Source organism: Nerophis lumbriciformis, linkage group LG18 (genome assembly GCF_033978685.3).
Source record: "Nerophis lumbriciformis linkage group LG18, RoL_Nlum_v2.1, whole genome shotgun sequence".
NCBI lineage: Eukaryota > Metazoa > Chordata > Actinopteri > Syngnathiformes > Syngnathidae > Nerophis > Nerophis lumbriciformis.
Window position 1 is genome coordinate 5,361,293 of NC_084565.2, and position 21,208 is coordinate 5,382,500.

The window sequence follows — 21,208 nt, forward strand, 5'->3', positions numbered from 1 at the left end:
TAACAATGTGATGAATATACCTGAAACAACAAAGTGATGAATATAACAACAATGTGATGAATATAATAACATAATGTGATGAATATAACAAAGTGATGAATATAACAACAAAGTGATGAATACAACAACATAATGTGATGAATATAATAACATAATGTGATGAATATAACAACAAAGTCATGAATATAACAACAAAGTGATGAATATAATAACATAATGATGAATATAATAACATAATGTGATGAATATAATAACAATGTGATGAATATAATAACATAATGTGATGAATATAACAACAAAGTGATGAATATAATAAAGTGATGAATATAATAACATAATGTGATGAATATAACAACAAAGTGATGAATATAATAACATAATGTGATGAATATAATAACATAATGATGAATATAATAACATAATGTGATGAATATAATAACATAATGTGATGAATATAACAACAAAGTGATGAATATAATAACATAATGATGAATATAATAACAATGTGATGAATATAACAACAAAGTGATGAATATAATAACATAATGATGAATATAATAACATAATGTGATGAATATAACAACAAAGTGATGAATATAATAACATAATGTGATGAATATAATAACATATTGTGATGAATATAACAACAAAGTGATGAATATAACAACAAAGTGATGAATATAATAACAATGTGATGAATATAACAACAAAGTGATGAATATAATAACATAATGTGATGAATATAACAACAAAGTGATGAATATAACAACAAAGTGATGAATATAATAACATAATGTGATGAATATAACAACAAAGTGATGAATATAACAACAAAGTGATGAATATAATAACATAATGTGATGAATATAATAACATAATGTGATGAATATAACAACAAAGTGATGAATATAATAACATAATGATGAATATAATAACAATGTGATGAATATAACAACAAAGTGATGAATATAATAACATAATGTGATGAATATAACAACAAAGTGATGAATATAACAAAGTGATGAATATAATAACAATGTGATGAATATAACAACATAATGATGAATATAATAACAATGTGATGAATATAACAACAAAGTGATGAATATAATAACAATGTGATGAATATAACAACAAAGTGATGAATATAATAACATAATGTGATGAATATAACAACAAAGTGATGAATATAATAACATAATGTGATGAATATAACAACAAAGTCATGAATATAACAACAAAGTGATGAATATAATAACATAATGTGATGAATATAATAACATAATGTGATGAATATAACAACAAAGTGATGAATATAATAACATAATGTGATGAATATAACAACAAAGTGATGAATATAATAACATAATGTGATGAATATAACAACAAAGTGATGAATATAACAAAGTGATGAATATAATAACAATGTGATGAATATAACAACATAATGATGAATATAATAACAATGTGATGAATATAACAACAAAGTGATGAATATAATAACAATGTGATGAATATAACAACAAAGTGATGAATATAATAACATAATGTGATGAATATAACAACAAAGTGATGAATATAATAACATAATGTGATGAATATAACAACAAAGTCATGAATATAACAACAAAGTGATGAATATAATAACATAATGTGATGAATATAATAACATAATGTGATGAATATAACAACAAAGTGATGAATATAATAACATAATGTGATGAATATAACAACAAAGTCATGAATATAACAACAAAGTGATGAATATAATAACATAATGTGATGAATATAATAACATAATGTGATGAATATAACAACAAAGTGATGAATATAATAACATAATGTGATGAATATAACAACAAAGTCATGAATATAACAACAAAGTGATGAATATAATAACAATGTGATGAATATAACAACAAAGTGATGAATATAATAACATAATGTGATGAATATAACAACAAAGTGATGAATATAATAACATAATGTGATGAATATAACAACAAAGTGATGAATATAATAACATAATGTGATGAATATAACAACAAAGTGATGAATATAACAACAAAGTGATGAATATAATAACAATGTGATGAATATAACAACATAATGATGAATATAATAACAATGTGATGAATATAACAACAAAGTGATGAATATAACATAATGTGATGAATATAACAACAAAGTGATGAATATAATAACAATGTGATGAATATAATAACAATGTGATGAATATAATAACAATGTGATGAATATAACAACAAAGTGATGAATATAATAACATAATGTGATGAATATAACAACAAAGTGATGAATATAACAAAGTGATGAATATAATAACAATGTGATGAATATAACAACATAATGATGAATATAATAACAATGTGATGAATATAACAACAAAGTGATGAATATAATAACAATGTGATGAATATAACAACAAAGTGATGAATATAATAACATAATGTGATGAATATAATAACAAAGTGATGAATATAATAACATAATGTGATGAATATAACAACAAAGTGATGAATATAATAACAATGTGATGAATATAACAACAAAGATAATGTGATGAATATAACAACAAAGTGATGAATATAATAACATAATGTGATGAATATAACAACAAAGTGATGAATATAATAACATAATGTGATGAATATAACAACAAAGTGATGAATATAATAACATAAAGTGATGAATATAACAACATAATGTGATGAATATAATAAGATAAATAATAGTAATGTAGTATAGTATACCTTCTGAAGGGTGGGCGTCGGTGCGTACATGTTTGGGAGAGAGCGGCGCGGCGTATGGCGGCGACACCCCGGCGAGGCTTCGCTTGCCGACCCGAGCCAGCAACGACGTGTCCAGCGCCTCCTCTTTCACTACAACAACACAACAGTTTGAGGTACTACACAAAAACATGACAACTTCGGATATTCGACACTAGAAGAAGGAAAACATTGCATTTATGAAGTGTAGCACTTTTAATGATGAGGACGTTAATGTTACTCAAGTCTGTCTGCCATTGCCGTCAGGCGGCAAAACAAAAATGGCGGCTGAGAATGCTCACACCAAGACAACAACTTTCAGCTACAGCACCACTGCAAAAGCCACAACACAACTCGGATCCACTGACAAAACACAAGTGACAGCCGAGCAACTTCCTGTGGAGAAATGTTGAAAATTAACATTTTATGTTAATAATAATAATATATGATTAATACTGTAAATTGTTACGTTTATGACTCTTACTTTGACAACTTCCTACTTTACACCTTTTCAAAGTTCTGTCTCAGGAAGTTAGTGAGTCGCCGAAACTTGTCTGTGTCACTTCCAATGTGGCTTTGTGTTGTTGTGTTGCTGCATTATGTTGTTCTGCATTTGTACTTGTTGAGACTTTTCACTGCTTTCGCAGCTGTTTATTAGAATGAGAGTAGTGGCAGGTCGAACCCCTTATTCATTTATTCTGGAGATTTGGTTGCACGTATTCAAATGAGATAAATTGTTCATTAATTGTTGTTTACTTGTTTGTTTGTGTCATAATTCATGTATACACAAAAAGAGAGAAAGCCGCCTCTTACTAGTGTTTATTTCCTATTTAGAATACACAAAAAAAGAGAAAGCCGCCTCTTACTAGCGTTTCTTTTCTATTTAGAATACACAAAAAGAGAAAGCCACCTCTTACTAGTGATTCTTTCCTATTTAGAATACACAAAAAAGAGAAAGCCATAGTGTTTCTTTCTTATTTAGAATACGCAAAAAAAGAGAAAGAGAAAGCTGCCTCTTACTAGTGTTTCTTTCCTATTAGAACACACAAAAAAGAGAACGCCACCTCTTACTAGCGTTTCTTTCCTATTTAGAATATGCATACAAAGACAAAGCCACCTCTTACTAGTGTTTCTTTCCTATTTAGAATACACAAAAAAAGAGAAAGCCACCTCTTACTAACGTTTCTTTCCTATTTAGAATACAAAAAAAAAGGAGAAAGCCGCCTCTTACTAGTGTTTCTTTCCTATTTAGAATACACCCAAAAAAAAGAGAAAGCTGCCTCTTACTAGCGTTTCTTTCCTATTTAAAATACACAAAAAGCGAGAAAGCCACCTCTTACTAGCGTTTCTTTCCTATTTAGAATATGCATACAAAGACAAAGCCACCTCATACTAGTGTTTCTTTCCTATTTAGAATACACAAAAAAAGACAAAGCCACCTCTTACTAGTGTTTCTTTCCTATTTAGAATATGCAAAAAAAGAGCCGCCTCTTACTAGTGTTTATTTCCTATTTAGAATACGCAAAAAAAGAGAGAGAAAGCTGCCTCTTATTAGCATTTATTTCCTATTTAGAATATGCAAACAAAGAGAATGCCGCCTCTTACTAGCGTTTCTTTCCTATTAGAACACACAAAAAAGAGAGAGCCACCTCTTACAAGCATTTCTTTCCTATTTAGAATATGTATACAAAGACAAAGCCACCTCTTACTAGTGTTTCTTTCCTATTTAGAATACACAAAAAAAGAGAAAGCCACCTCTTACTAACGTTTCTTTCCTATTTAGAATACACAAAAAAAAGAGAAAGCCGCCTCTTACTAGTGTTTCTTTCCTATTTAGAATACACCAAAAAAAAAAGAGAAAGCTGCCTCTTACTAGCGTTTCTTACCTATTTAGAATACACAAAAAGCGAGAAAGACACCTCTTACTAGCGTTTCTTTCCTATTTAGAATACACAAAAAAAGAGAAAGCCACCTCCTATAGAGTTTGTTTCCTATTTAGAATACGCAAAAAAAGAGAAAGCTGCCTCTTATTAGCATTTCTTTCCTATTTAGAATATGCAAACAAAGAGAATGCCGCCTCTTACTAGCGTTTCTTTCCTTTTTAGAATACACAAAAAAAGAGAAAGCCACCTCTTACTAACGTTTCTTTCCTATTTAGAATACACAAAAAAAGAGAAAGCCGCCTCTTACTAGTGTTTTCTTTCCTATTTAGAATACACAAAAAAAGAGAAAGCCGTCTCTTACTAGTGTTTCTTTCCTATTTAGAATACACCAAAAAAAAAAGAGAAAGCTGCCTCTTACTAGCGTTTCTTACCTATTTAGAATACACAAAAAAAAGAGAAAGCCGCCTCTTACTAGTGTTTATTTCCTATTTAGAATACACAAAAAAAAGAGAAAGCCACGTCCTATAGTGTTTCTTTTCTATTTAGAATATGCAAAAAAAGAGAAAGCCGCCTCCTCCTAGTGTTTCTTTTTTTTTTTAGAATACACAACAAAGAGAAAGCCACCTCTTACTAGTCTTTCTTTCCTATTTAGAATACACAAAAATAAAAAGCCACCTCTTACTAGTGTTTCTTTCCTATTTAGAATACACAAAAAAGCAACATTTTACAGCGCATGTAGAGCCAGATCATACTGCTGGGGGTCGCCTACAGCCACACTGTGTTAGTGAATGGATTGGCAGTGTTTTTTACCTGACTTGGTCCTGTGGTAGTGGTCGTAATGGCTGCAGGGCTGGCTGCTGAACAGGTTGTCACACTGCAGGTGACGACACACGGTCTCCAAGAAGCGCAGCACGAAGGCGGCGCTGGCGGCGGAGGGGAGTTTGACCAGGCGGACCCCCCCGTCGGTCCTCACTGGGCCCAAGCAAGAACACGTCAGAAAGCGGACACGTGTTGGCGTGTGCCACGGCGAAGAGCGTACCTCTGACCACCTCGCCGCCCCCCGAGTGCGTGTGCAGGGCGCCCAGCAGGACTTTGGGCTGGTAGGCGCAGTCCAAGCAGGACTGGACCGCCTGCTGCAGCACGGTATTGGCGGGCCCCGGGCCAAAGTGGTCCGGCAGATGCTGCACTTGCTTGCGGTCCAAGTGCGGGCCGCAGCTCCCGCGCTTGTCGACGTAGACGCACACTGGGACAGGGAAGGCAAGGTGAGACGGGGGGCGTGGTCGCCGGGAGCGGACTCCACCTGCACCTGTTGAGACGGCAGACGGCGAGCCGGCGGGGATCCCGCGTGGGACCTGGACTGGATGCGACGACCTTTGGAGAACCTTGGGTTTTCTCTGCAGACACAGGTCAGGATTAAAGTTGGTGATGGTTCCCCGCCAAAGACCACGTGCTCTCACCTTGCTTCCTGGTTTGGGGCCCCTCTTTTTGTGCGGCCGAGGCACCAGCTGGGCGTCGCTTTGGGCCGCCGCCGCCTCGGCTGCGGCTTTGAGGAGGGCCAGGGTCTCGCTCTTGGGCCGGCGACCCCGTACGCCCTTCCTGACGGGCAGCTGGGGCAGCGGGTTGGAGAGTCTGTAGGGGGCCTGCAGGGACCGCCTGCTGGGCTTGGAGGGTGACGACGGAGACACAACTGGCACGTTCTTGGGCAGCGTGACTGTGACAGAAAGACGGCACATGTCAACGTCTCACGCTGTGATATTAGGCCATTACTGTGGCATATGTCCAGAAAAAGACCTGGTAAAAGGAAGGCTCCATCTAGTGGTACGCCAACAAATCACTCCGCACAACTTCCAGACTATAAGCCGTTACTTTTATCATACACTTTGAACCCTGCGGCTTGTAATACGGCGCGGCTAATTTATGGCTTCATCTCTGATGGCAGCCGTACTCACAATAGTTTAAAAAAATTAAAAAATATATGCAACTACACCTAGAAAGTTTTATTAGTTTAGTCTTTATTTGAAGGGACAATGCACAGAAACATTAAGCTCAAAGACAGCTAAATAGCTCATCTGCAGTCCCTGGCTACCTAAATTAAAGAGATACAAAAATCATGCAATAAAATCATACTGTAGCATGTAATCAAATTAAGAAAAGTCATAAAATGTCCTTCCATTGAGACATACTTAATATACAATACAACCACACCTCATTTACATCATCACACAAAGACAATACATGCTCTTGTTCATATTTGTCATCATTTATAAAAACAACCATGATTTTAACAGACACACCTCACAATTTACAGCAAAAATGCTCTCATGGATAAATATAATACACATTAAGTTGATGTGTCAATCATAGTGGCCACCTTAGTGACCGTGTGAGCAGCTTTGATTGCTCCAAAGCCACTTTTTAACTTCAATTATGAATGAAGAGTCATCTGTTCGACTTTTCAAGTTTGATGTGAGGTCGTTCCATACATCTGGGTACGCTACACTGCCCCCTGGTGGAGGCTGGTGTTTCTAGTTGTCACAGCAGTGAGCACTTGTGATTTAGGGCTATATAAATAAAGATTGATTGATTGATTGATTGATTGATGTAAACTGAACAAAGTGCTTAAGTGGCGCTGGTGCAGTGCTATTTAGGATTCGATGGGCCATTCGTATTGATGCTAATCTTTGAATGTTAGCTAAATTTAAACAATCTATATTTTTGGAGAACTAAACCGTGATGGTGGTGTTGTGGTTTTCGCTCAAGGATTTTGAGCGATTGTTTGTGCAAAGTTTCCAATGGCCTCAGTGTCATTTTGCTTGCCTGTGACCAACAGAAAGTGTTTAATTATTTCCAGGAAGTTTCCTTTGAAGTGACAGGGACCTATTCAAAGCATTCCAACATTAACACTCACCCTGGACATTCAAACTAACACTTTCCCAAGTTCCAAACCAAATTCTAGTTTTCCTGCAAATTCTCAAATTCCTGGAATTCTGTAACGCTAACCTTTTTTAGTGACCAATTTGACATTTGTCAGTATAGGCTTCTTTTTTTTAATTTATTGGTGTCGGCCTCTTTTTTTTCCCCAAAATAAAACTTGCGTACATGGCAGATGCAATATATACACATATGATAGCAGTATTTAGTAGGGATGTCCAATAATATCGGACTGCCGATATTATCGGCCGATAAATGCTTTAAAATGTAATATCGGAAATTATCGGTATAAGTTAAAATGTATGACTTTTTAAAACGCCGCTGTGTACACGGACGTAGGGAGAAGTACAGAGCGCCAATAAACCTTAAAGGCACTGCCTTTGCGTGCTGGCCCAATCACATAATATCTACGGCTTTTCACACACTCAAGTGAATGCACGCATACTTTGTCAACAACCATACAGGTCACACTGGGGGTGGCAGAATAAACAACTTTAACACTGTTACAAATATGCGCCACACTGTGAGCCCACACCAAACAAGAATGACGAACACGTTTCGGGAGAACATCCGCACCGTAACACAACAGAACAAATACCCAGAATCCCTTGCAGCACTAACTCTTCCGGGACGCTACAATATACACCCCCCGCTACCCCCTACCCAAAAACCCTGCCCACCTCAACCTCCTCATGCTCTCTCAGGGAGAGCATGTCCCAAATTCCAAGCTGCTGTTTTGAGGCATGTTAAAAGAAATAATGCACTTTGTGACTTCAATAATAAATATGGCAGTGCCATGTTGGCATTTTTTTTACCATAACTTGAGTTGATTTATTTTGGAAAACCTTGTTACATTGTTTAATGCATCCAGCGGGGCATTACAACAAAATTAGGCATAATAATGTGTTCATTCCACCACTGTACATATCGGTATCGGTTGATATCGGAATCGGTAATTAAGAGTTGGACAATATCGGCAAAAATGCCATTATCGGACATCTCTAATTCAAACTAACACTTTCCCAAGTTCCAAACCAAATTCTAGTTTTCCTGGAAATTCTCAAATTCCTGGAATTCTGTAACACTAACCTTTTTTAGTGACCAATTCGGCATTTTGACATTTGTCAGTATGGGCTTCTTTTTTTTTAAATTATTTTTATTGGTGTCGGACCCTTTTTTTTCCCAAATATAACTTGCGTACATGGGAAGATGCAATATATACACATATGATAGCAGTATTTAGTATTGAAAAAAACATTATTGAAGTATTAAGCACTGCTCTACATGAGAAAAGCATTTCATATAAGGTGATTATATAAGTCAAGGTGAGGCAGCAGCTCACACAGTCTCATACTTTCTTGAAGAAGTGATGTCAGCCATCTTGAAAAATGTCTCAACTAGAGATGTCCGATAATGGCTTTTTTGCCGATATTCCGATATTGTCCTACTCTTAATTACCGATTCCGATATCAACCGATACAGATATATACAGTCGTGGAATTAACACATTATTATGCCTAATTTTGTTGTGATGCCCCGCTGGATGCATTAAACAATGTAACAAGGTTTTCCAAAATAAATCAACTCAAGTTATGGGGAAAAAAATGCCAACATGGCACTGCCATATTTATTATTGAAGTCACAAAGTGCATTATTTTTTTTAACATGCCTCAAAACAGCAGCTTGGAATTTGGGACATGCTCTCCCTGAGAGAGCATGAGGAGGTTGAGGTGGGCGGGGCTGAGGGGGGTAGGGGGAGGGGGGGGTTATATTGTAGCGTCCCAAGGGATTCTGGGTATTTGTTCTGTTGTGTTTATGTTGTGTTACGGTGCGGATGTTCTCCCGAAATGTGTTTGTCATTCTTGTTTGGTGTGGGTTCACAGTGTGGCGCATATTTGTAACAGTGTTAAAGTTGTTTATAAGGCCACCCTCAGTGTGACCTGTATGGCTGTTGACCAAGTATGCGTGGCATTCACTTGTGTGTGTGAAAAGTCGTAGAAATTACATTATTGAGCCGCCACGCAAAAGCAGTGCCTTTAAGGTTTATTGGCGCTCTGTACTTCTCCCTACGTCCGTGTACACAGCGGCATTTGAAAAAGTCATACATTTTACTTTTTGAAACCGATACCGATAATTTCCGATATCACATTTTAAAGCATTTATCGGCCGAAAATATTGGCAGTCTGATATTATCGGACATCTCTAGAGGAAACCTTACAAAATATTAAATCCATAAAGTGGAGGAGATGAGTTATTGTGATGTAGACAAATGTCATATTTTTGTTGATGCTCCTCTTAGACACACGTGATAAAGGTGTTTGATGTTTTTTGATGATAAATTAAAACACAACATCAAACATTATGTCACTATTGGCCCCACCTTTACTAAAAAAAGAATGTTAAAAAAACAACTTAAATCCTTGTCCAGATGTTTACTGACCTATAATATTCATCTATAATGAACTTTTACTACACATGAATATCACCTCCAAATATCGATTATCAACCTCCTGACTACCGTATTTTTCGGAGTATAAGTCGCACCGGAGTATAAGTCGCACTTGCCGAAAATGCATAATAAAAAAGGAAAAAAACATATATAAGTCATACTGGAGCCCGGCCAAACTATGAAAAAAACTGCGACTTATAGTCCGAAAAATACGGTACTAATAATCGGTATCAGTATCGGACCTGAAAAAAACCCCATTCGGGTTGATCTCTCATCAAAACACTGCTCAAACTGTGATGTTTGACTTTGTCTGGCGAACAGGCGTCCCAGAATGCAGAGTGCAGTGGTCCCCAACCACCGGTCCGGGGACCGGTACCGATCCCTGACGCATTTGCTACCGGGCCGTAGAGAATCATTAAATAATTTATAAAGGACTGCATTTTTTTCCGACTTAACTTTGGCCTGTCCTACTAGACCAGGGCTGTCAAACTTGTTTTCATTGAGGGTCACACCGCAGTCATGGCTGCCATTAGAGGGCAGCTTGTAACAGTAAATAATTAATTAATTTTCCTATAAATTGAAATATTTAAAAAAGTTTACGTAAAGAGTAAAAAAAAACAACTGTGGCTTAGTTGCCAGTAAAATATTTTACTGTAAAATATATGGTGTTTTTTATTATTATTTTTACAACATATTACTGTAAATATAAATACAGTACTGCTGTTTAATTTTATTTTGGCAACTCAGATCCCAGTTTTTTACCATAATAAAATGTGATACCATAAAATAATCAACCGTGGATTTTACAGTAAAAAAATCAAAAAAAATCAAAAAATTTGACAGCTCAGCCGACAGAATTTTACTATAAAAAAACAAACATTGGTCGTTTTTTTCTTCCAACTTACAGTAATATGCTGGAAAAAAAAAAAAAGCTCCCTAAATTTTACAGTAAAATCTATTGGTCATTTTTATAGTGTACAATTTGATGGATAACTTGCTTCGAAATCATAACTTAAGCAGATATTTAAGTATTTATTTGGATTTTGACCAACAAAGTAATATTTGTTGCAATATTGGACACTATTTTTCCTCCCCTGTCAAACTAGGAAAAAAAAACTAATACCTTTTTAGTAAGAAAGTAATGAGAGAAAATATAAGGTGTTTTATTGACACATTATTTCCAGGCTTTTGCGGGCCATATAAAATGCGTGCAGGGCCAAATCTGGTCCGCGGGCCTTGAGTTTGACACCTGTGCACTAGACACACCAATAAGCTTGTTTATAGATGAACAATAAAACTCTTCATAGGAAGTCACCATTTGTTATATTTGTTACAACTTTGTGACATGATCATACTTGCCAACCTTGAGACCTCCGAAGGTGGGGGGGCGTGGTTAAGAGGGGAGGAGTATATATACAGCTAGAATTCACCAAGTCAAGTATTTCTCATATATATATATATATATAGATAGAAGAAATACTTGACTTTCAGTGAATTCTAGCTAAATATATATAGAGATGCGCGGATAGGCAATTATTTCATCCGCAACCGCATCACAAAAGTAGTCAACCATCCGCCATCCACCCGATCTAACATTTAATCAAAACCGCATCCGCCCGCTGTTATATATCTAATATAGACGATGCAAGGCATTAGTGAGGTTATAAAGCTTTTGCCTGTTAAAGAAAGGAGACTGATCCAATGCAGCAGAGACATTCGCGTGCCACGCTGTCACGGCCCAGACGCACACCAGTGCGCAATCATCTGGGAGCCGCGCTGAGCGCACCTCCAAGTGCGTGGAGGTGCGATGTCCCTCGCACCCGCGGCGGCTCCACCCGGGCTCGCGCCCGAGGCTTCAGCGTGTACCGCAGCGGCCATCCTACTCGTTGCGGCCTAGCCCTCGCGGCTCTCGCTGCCGGCGACGGCCGGGTATGGGCCCGACGCTCCAGCGCCATCCATTTTCAGGGCTAGTTGATTCGGCAGGTGGGTTGTTACACACTCCTTACCGGGTTCCGACTTCCATGGCCACCGTCCTGCTGTCTATATCAACCAACACCTTTTCTGGGGTCTGATGAGCGTCGGCATCGGACGCCTTAACCCGGCGTTCGGTTCATCCCGCAGCGCCAGTTCTGCTTACCAAAAGTGGCCCACTCGGCTCACCAGGGTGAGCCCCACCCCTTTCGTGAGCGCACTGCGCGCGGAGTGACCCCTGTTACGCGCCCCCGGCAACGGGGGTGGCGGGCAGGTAAGCTGCGCGGGCGGAGCGCGCGGAGTGACCCCTGTTACGAGCCCCCAGCCACGGGGGTGGCGGGCAGGTAAGCTGCTTACCTGCTGCGCGTGACGCCGGCCGCGGCGAAGGCGGACGAGGCGGGGTGTCGGTGCGGTGGGCGCGGTGGTGACCCTGGACGTGCGTCGGGCCCTTCTCGCGGATCACCTCAGCTACGGCTCCCGGAGGCGTCCCTTCTCCGCTCCGTAAAAGTGTCCATCTCTTCTTTTTTTTCTTCTTCTGTTGCGGCATATGCTGCAGGTGCCTGCTCGTTTTTCGTATGTGGGCAACAACATTTAACTATGTATATATATTTCCGAATTGGTTTAAATGCCACCCGCCTGAATCTATTTAAAATCTAATTTTTTTTTATTTCAACCGCCCGACCCGACCCGCGGATAAAATCTAATTTTTTTTTTATTTCAACCGCCTGACCCGCGGATAATCCGCGGACTCCGCGGTTGTGTCCGCAAACCGCGCATCTCTAATATATATATATATATATATATATATATATATATATATATATATATATATATATATGTATGTGTGGGGGAAAAAAATCACAAGACTATTTCATCTCTACAGGCCTGTTTCATGAGGGGGGTACCCTCAATCGTCAGGAGATTTTAATGGGAGCATTCGCATACCATGGTTTATATAGGGCACAGAGTGGGTGGGTACAGGCTGGCCTAGGGGCGTGGTGATTGGTTCATGTGTTACCTAGGAGGTGTTTACGTCTATGGCGGCATGTTGTTACAATTTCGCTGCGCTTGTTGAGGGATGACAGGTCTGGACGGTAGATAATAAACAGTTTCTCTTTCAAGCATAGGTTGCATCTTTTATTACCACTATTGTAAGGTGTGCTGGATGCAAGAATTTGCCATGTTATTGAATATTCAACATTATTGTCTTTGAGGTCCCAAATGTGTTTGCTGAGTTCTGTGGTATTTCGCAGGTTTTGGTTCCTGAAAGAAGCCTTGTGGTTGTTCCATCTGGTTTTGAATTCACCCTCGGTTAATCCTACATATGTGTCGGATGTGTTAATGTCCTTGCGTATTACCTTAGATTGGTAGACAACTGATGTTTGTAAGCATCCCCCGTTGAGGGGGCAATCAGGTTTCTTTCGACAGTTACATGCTTTGTTGGTTTTGGAGTCGTTCTGACTGGGGGTCGACGGCTCATTTGCAATTGTTTTGTTGTGGTTTGAGATGATTTGTCGTATATTGTTCATGCAGCTGTAGCTCAATTTGATGTTATTCTTGTTGAATACTTTTCTTAGGTTGTTGTCTTTGGGAAAGTGTTTGTCAATCAGGTTGAGGAATTTGTGTCCAATGTTCGTTGAGACGTTTTTTGCTGTATGGGGGGTTGTACCAGATGATGCCGTTTCGTTTTCTGTTCTTTTTTGGCTGGTTTCCTGGCGTGGGTTCATAGGTGAGGGTGAAATTGTATCCGCTTTCATCAAGGGCTTTTTGGTACGGGGGGGTTGCTTGGTCAAATTCAGCTTTGCTAGATGACAGCATCGATAGCCTTTTATTGATTCCGGTAGGTATTCTTTTCGTGGTGGTGGGTGGATGGTTGCTGTCATGGTGCACGTATTGGAGTGTTGTGTTGGGTTTCGTGAATGGTTGGTAGCTGTTATTTCTCAGGTTGAAAGTGACGTCAAGAAAGTTGACGGTTTGCTTGTTGGCTTCAATCGTGATCCGTAGGCCGTTCTCTTTGAAAATTTGGCATATGCGCTTCTTGGTATTCTCGCTGCTCCTTGGCGAGGCGCGACACACTGCCAGTCCGTCATCACGGTAAATACCAAGGTTCAGATTGAGGCTAGCGAGCTGGGAGAGGAGGAAACTCCCAACGAGTTCACACGTTTCTGCTCCGTCAAAACTTCCCATAGTGACGTCAAATGTTGCATTGTTCTTTTTTTGCCATGGTGTACTGTTGTGGATGAGAATGGAGTTTTTTGCGTGGATGATGATGTTTCTTTCGTTGCCTGTGATTGAGTCGTAGTCTGAGGCGAAGTCTAGTGCTTGAGTCAGTAGGTCTTGCGTGATGGAAGGGTAAAATTCCTCGATATCAAAGGAGATAAAGTTGTGTTGTTGTTTGTCTTGGATGTTGTTGAACCATTTGATTACTGCTGCTGTATTTCTCCATTGGTTGAGTGGTGTTTTGTCCTTGATTTTTGTGTTGACTCTGTCCAGGATTATTTTGCTGATTTTTCCTATTTCAGATTTAGTTGGGTTTATTAGTCGGCATGTTGGGTTATTTGCGAAGTTGGGTTTGTGGTCCTTCAATGTGATGAAGGCTTCCTTGTTGGCTGTGGCGTCCACCCTGTCCTCAATGTCCAGTTCAGCCGCGATCCTTTTATTTTCCAGGTGGATGTTCTGTAAGGTATTGGGTTGCGCTTTTTTGTATGATTTGGTGATGCTTCTGTCCAGTAACGTGTGGTGTTCTGGTATGGTATTGTAACAACATGCCGCCATAGACGTAAACACCTCCTAGGTAACACATGAACCAATCACCACGCCCCTAGGCCAGCCTGTACCCACCCACTCTGTGCCCTATATAAACCATGGTATGCGAATGCTCCCATTAAAATCTCCTGACGATTGGGGGTACCCCCCTCATGAAACAGGCCTGTAGAGATGAAATAGTCTTGTGATTTTTTTTCCCCACACATACATATATTGCGCTCTACTACGGTATCGAGCACTATTTTTTGGATAACCTTATTAAGACATATACTCCGCTCCAAATTGACATTTGTTGAGCACTGTACGACGATCAGAAATGGAAAAATTCAACATCGACTACTCCACGAAGAACATTCCCATACCCGCGCAGAATGACTACAAGCTAAGGCTCATAGAAAAGACGGAACACTTCCTAAGAAGGATGCGGTGGAAAGCACATTTTTTCCTCCACCCTGATACAAAAGGAATGCAAAAGGAAACTTACGGATTCAAATCTACCAAGAACCCACCCACAGTTGAGGAACTAAAGGATTTTGAGAACGACATGGTCAAAATGATACAATCAGTCAAATTCAAGCCAATCCGCAACCCACTCCTCACCAAGCTGAAAAATGACAAGGAGCGCATCAAGAAAGTAAACAACCTCATCATAGCTGCCGATAAAACCACAAACTTCTACAGAATGGACATACCAGAACACCACACCTTACTGGACAGAAGCATCACCAAATCATACAAAAAAGCGCAACCCAATACCTTACAGAACATCCACCTGGAAAATAAAAGGATCGCGGCTGAACTGGACATTGAGGACAGGGTGGACGCCACAGCCAACAAGGAAGCCTTCATCACATTGAAGGACCACAAACCCAACTTCGCAAATAACCCAACATGCCGACTAATAAACCCAACTAAATCTGAAATAGGAAAAATCAGCAAAATAATCCTGGACAGAGTCAACACAAAAATCAAGGACAAAACACCACTCAACCAATGGAGAAATACAGCAGCAGTAATCAAATGGTTCAACAACATCCAAGACAAACAACAGCACAACTTTATCTCCTTTGATATCGAAGAATTTTACCCTTCCATCACGCAAGACCTACTGACTCAAGCACTAGACTTCGCCTCAGACTACGACTCAATCACAGGCAACGAAAGAAACATCATCATCCACGCAAAAAACTCCATTCTCATCCACAACAGTACACCATGGCAAAAAAAGAACAATGCAACATTTGACGTCACTATGGGAAGTTTTGACGGAGCAGAAACGTGTGAGCTCGTTGGGAGTTTCCTCCTCTCCCAGCTCGCTAGCCTCAATCTGAACCTTGGTATTTACCGTGATGACGGACTGGCAGTGTGTCGCGCCTCGCCAAGGAGCAGCGAGAATACCAAGAAGCGCATATGCCAAATTTTCAAAGAGAACGGCCTACGGATCACGATTGAAGCCAACAAGCAAACCGTCAACTTTCTTGACGTCACTTTCAACCTGAGAAATAACAGCTACCAACCATTCACGAAACCCAACACAACACTCCAATACGTGCACCATGACAGCAACCATCCACCCACCACCACGAAAAGAATACCTACCGGAATCAATAAAAGGCTATCGATGCTGTCATCTAGCAAAGCTGAATTTGACCAAGCAACCCCCCCGTACCAAAAAGCCCTTGATGAAAGCGGATACAATTTCACCCTCACCTATGAACCCACGCCAGGAAACCAGCCAAAAAAGAACAGAAAACGAAACGGCATCATCTGGTACAACCCCCCATACAGCAAAAACGTCTCAACGAACATTGGACACAAATTCCTCAACCTGATTGACAAACACTTTCCCAAAGACAACAACCTAAGAAAAGTATTCAACAAGAACAACATCAAATTGAGCTACAGCTGCATGAACAATATACGACAAATCATCTCAAACCACAACAAAACAATTGCAAATGAGCCGTCGACCCCCAGTCAGAACGACTCCAAAACCAACAAAGCATGTAACTGTCGAAGGAAACCTGATTGCCCCCTCAACGGGGGATGCTTACAAACATCAGTTGTCTACCAATCTAAGGTAATACGCAAGGACATTAACACATCCGACACATATGTAGGATTAACCGAGGGTGAATTCAAAACCAGATGGAACAACCACAAGGCTTCTTTCAGGAACAAAAACCTGCGAAATACCACAGAACTCAGCAAACACATTTGGGACCTCAAAGACAATAATGTTGAATATTCAATAACATGGCAAATTCTTGCATCCAGCACACCTTACAATAGTGGTAATAAAAGATGCAACCTATGCTTGAAAGAGAAACTGTTTATTATCTACCGTCCAGACCTGTCATCCCTCAACAAGCGCAGCGAAATTGTAACAACATGCCGCCATAGACGTAAACACCTCCTAGGTAACACATGAACCAATCACCACGCCCCTAGGCCAGCCTGTACCCACCCACTCTGTGCCCTATATAAACCATGGTATGCGAATGCTCCCATTAAAATCTCCTGACGATTGAGGGTACCCCCCTCATGAAACAGGCCTGTAGAGATGAAATAGTCTTGTGATTTTTTTCCCCACACATACATATATTGCGCTCTACTACGGTATCGAGCACTATTTTTTGGATAACCTTATTAAGACATATATATATATATATGTATATATATATATATGTATGTGTGTGTGTATGTGTGGGAAAAAAATCACAAGACTACTTCATCTCTACAGGCCTGTTTCATGAGGGGTTCCCTCAATCATCAGGAGATTTTTCATCTCCTGATGATTGAGGGAACCCCTCATGAAACAGGCCTGTAGAGATGAAGTAGTCTTGTGATTTTTTTCCCACACATACATATATTGCGCTCTACCACGGTATCGAGCACTATTTTTTGGATAATCTTATTAAGACATATATATATATATATATATATATATATATATATATATATATATATATATATATATATATATATATATATATATATATATATATATATATATATATGACGGCGTGGCGCAGTGGAAGAATGGCTGTGCGCGACCCGAGGGTCCCTGGTTCAATCCCCACCTAGTACCAACCTCTTCATGTCCGTTGTGTCCTGAGCAAGACACTTCACCCTTGCTCCTGATGGGTGCTGGTTAGCGCCTTGCATGGCAGCTCCCTCCATCAGTGTGTGAATGTGTGTGTGAATGGGTAAATGTGGAAGTAGTGTCAAAGCGCTTTGAGTACCTTGAAGGTAGAAAAGCGCTATACAAGTACAACCCATTTATATATATATATATATATATATATATATATATATATATATATATATATATATATATATATATATATAAGAGAATTACTTGAATTTCAATGTTCATTTATTTACACATATACACACACATAACACTCATCTACTCATTGTTGAGTTAAGGGCTGAATTGTCCATCCTTGTTCTATTCTCTGTCACTATTTTTCTAACCATGCTGAACACCCTCTCTGATAATGCATTCTGCTTTGTCTCCTTGTTGTGTGCAGTTGTGCACTGCACTCTCTAAAAGCCCTAGATGTTAATGTCACATATGCATGTACAGTAGATGGCAGTATTGCCTTGTTTAAGAGTGTCACAAAATTGCTGTTTACGGCAGACGAACTGCTTTACGGTAGACGAAAACGTGACTGCTGTTGTGTGTTGTTGCCGCGCTGGGAGGACGTTAATGAAACTGCCTAACAATAAACCCACATAAGAAACTAAGAACTCGCCCTCGATCATTCTACAGTTATAACGTGATTGGGCAGGCACGCTGTTTATATTGTGGGAAAGCGGACGTGAAAACAGGCTGTCGACACGTCACTCAGGTCCGCCTGAATTTCGGGAGAAGCGCTGAATTTCGGGAGTCTCCCGGAAAATCCGTGAGGGTTGGCAAGTATGGACATGATACAATGCACATTAATAAACATAACAGATAAAAAGTGACAGATTGTAGCCAAAGGCTGATTTCCATCTGCATCTCATTGCAAAGAAACACAGCCAGGGCTCCCACCAATTCAGCGTTATAGTGAGTTGTATTTTTCATGCACTTATTCTTGCTCTATTTATCTGGCACAAGTGGAAAGCCGGTCCCTGAAAATAATGCCTTCATTAAACCGGTCCGTGGTGCAAAAAATGTTGAGGACCACTGCTCTAGTGGACAAACTTACCACTGTTGCCGGGGGTCTGCAGGCTGTGCTTGGTCAGCGAGCACCAGCCCACGGGGAAGATATCCCGCGAGTCGTACTTGCACCAGTAGTCGAAGGCGCCCCTCCAGCCGTCGAACGTGACGAAGACTTCCTCGCCCTTCACCTCTCCGATGGTGGCGGGGCAGATGAGGTGCGGGTTCTTCTTGTCCACGGCCTCCAGCTTCATGCCCGGCTTGAAGTGGTTCTGGGGGGGCCCGGGGGGCTCCTGGAAGGGACAATGATGTCATGGCGGGGCGGTGAAGCCTGTGAGGCGACGGCAAAACAACGGAACCTTTTTGAAGGCTGTCCCTGGAGCCATCTCCGCTCCGTTCAAGGTTCTCAGGAGGAACATGGGCCACGATGAGGCGTTCATGCGAAATCCTGGAGAAAAACAAGGCAATATTTATCCTTTCCTTCTTCAATCATGAGCCTTTATCCAGGATCCATGTAGTTTTTCATCTGTTACAGGTTCAATGTACACAAATCCTGTCTTAGTTGCTCACACAGTAATGTGTTTAAATCACTTCACATTGAGCTATGTTGTTTGAGACCTTAATGTCTCTTGTTTTCATGTCATCATTTATGACTGGTGCCAGTCAGTCAAAGTGCAGCTGTCAATCACCATTTGTTCCATAATTGTCATTTAAACAGCTACAAAAACTACAAGTTGCAATACTGACCTCTGGCTTATGACGGTTATAACCCATTTATTTGTCAGAAGGAACCCAGCATTGCAGTACAAATGACCCAGCGTTTGGGTTGACTATATAACCCATTTAGCTGGGTTAAATTAACTCAGCATTGGTTTGGTCCTTACCTAGCAGTTTATATATATATATATATATATATATATATATATATATATATATATATATATATATATATATATATATATATATATATATTTATATATATATATATATATATATATATATATATATATATATATATATTTTTTTTTATATATATATATATATATATATATATATATATATTTATATACAGTCGCGATCAAAAGTTTACATACACTCGTAAAGAACATAATGTCATGGCTGTCTTGAGTTTCCAATCATTTCTACAACTCTTATTTTTTTGTGATAGAGTGATTGGAGCACATACTTGTTGGTCACAAAAAACATTCATGAAGTGTGGTTCTTTTATGAATTTATTATGGGTCTACTGAAAATGTGAGGGTCAAAAGTATACATACAGCAATGTTAATATTTGCTTACATGTCCCTTGGCAAGTTTACCTGCAATAAGGCGCTTTTGGTAGCCATCCACAAGCTTCTGCTTGAATTTGTGACCACTCCTCTTGACATAAATTGGTACAGTTCAGCTAAACGTGTTGGTTTTCTGACATGGACTTGTTTCTTCAGCATTGTCCACAGGACTTTGGGAAGGCCATTCTAAAACCTTAATTCTAGCCTGATTTAGCCATTCCTTTACCACTTTTGTGTGTTTGGGGTCATTGTCCTGTTGGAACACCCAACTGTGCCCAAGACCCAACCTCCGGGCTGATGATTTTAGCTTGTCCTGAAGAATTTGGAGGTAATCCTCCTTTTTCATTGTCCCATTTACTCTCTGTAAAGCACCAGTTCCATTGGCAGCAAAACAGGCCCAGAGCATAATACTACCACCACCATGCTTGACGGTAGGCATGGTGTTCCTGGGATTGAAGGCCTCACCTTTCCTCCTCCAAACATACTGCTGGGTATTGTGGCCAAAAATTGAGCGCGCTCCACCCAAACAAGGCCACCGGCCTTGATAATATCCCCTCCAGATTCCTCAGGGACTCTGCCTCCACCATTGCCCCGATCATCACGCACATAATAAACCTCTCAATTACTCAAGGCCAAGTACCAAAAGATTTCAAAATAGCAAGAGTAACTCCCCTCTTTAAAAAAGGAAGCAAATTAGAACCTGGCAACTACCGACCTGTTTTATTCTCAGTTCCATTTCGAAAGTAATGGGAAAAAATAGTTTATGAACAGGTCGATAGTTACCTTGCCACAAATAAACTCATGTACAAATTCCAATCCGGCTTCAGAACTAACCACTCCACTGACACATGCCTTCTCTATCTGAGCGACCACATCAAACATGAGGTGGACACGGGCAAATACTGCGGCATGGTCATGCTGGACCTCCAGAAGGCCTTTGACACCGTTAACCACGCTATACTGTTGGATAAGCTCAGAGCAAT

At 39.6% G+C, this 21,208-nt stretch overlaps 1 protein-coding gene across 2 annotated transcripts in view; it reads right to left on the bottom strand.

Moving 5' to 3' along the window:
• Positions 1-21,208, bottom strand: part of LOC133617524 (sex comb on midleg-like protein 2) — a 70,779-nt gene that overhangs the window by 33,037 nt on the left and 16,534 nt on the right. The window contains exons 6-12 of one of the 2 annotated variants that reach the window (XM_061977510.2): positions 19,296-19,384; positions 18,986-19,229; positions 6,127-6,380; positions 5,976-6,063; positions 5,709-5,912; positions 5,480-5,641; positions 2,772-2,900 (exon numbers count right to left, since the gene is read on the bottom strand). In XM_061977510.2, coding sequence (XP_061833494.1) covers positions 2,772-2,900; positions 5,480-5,641; positions 5,709-5,912; positions 5,976-6,063; positions 6,127-6,380; positions 18,986-19,229; positions 19,296-19,384 — 1,170 coding nt within the window. Of the gene's footprint in view, positions 1-2,771; positions 2,901-5,479; positions 5,642-5,708; positions 6,064-6,126; positions 6,381-18,985; positions 19,230-19,295; positions 19,385-21,208 lie in introns of both variants that reach the window. The other variant, XM_061977509.2, reaches the window with a different exon arrangement.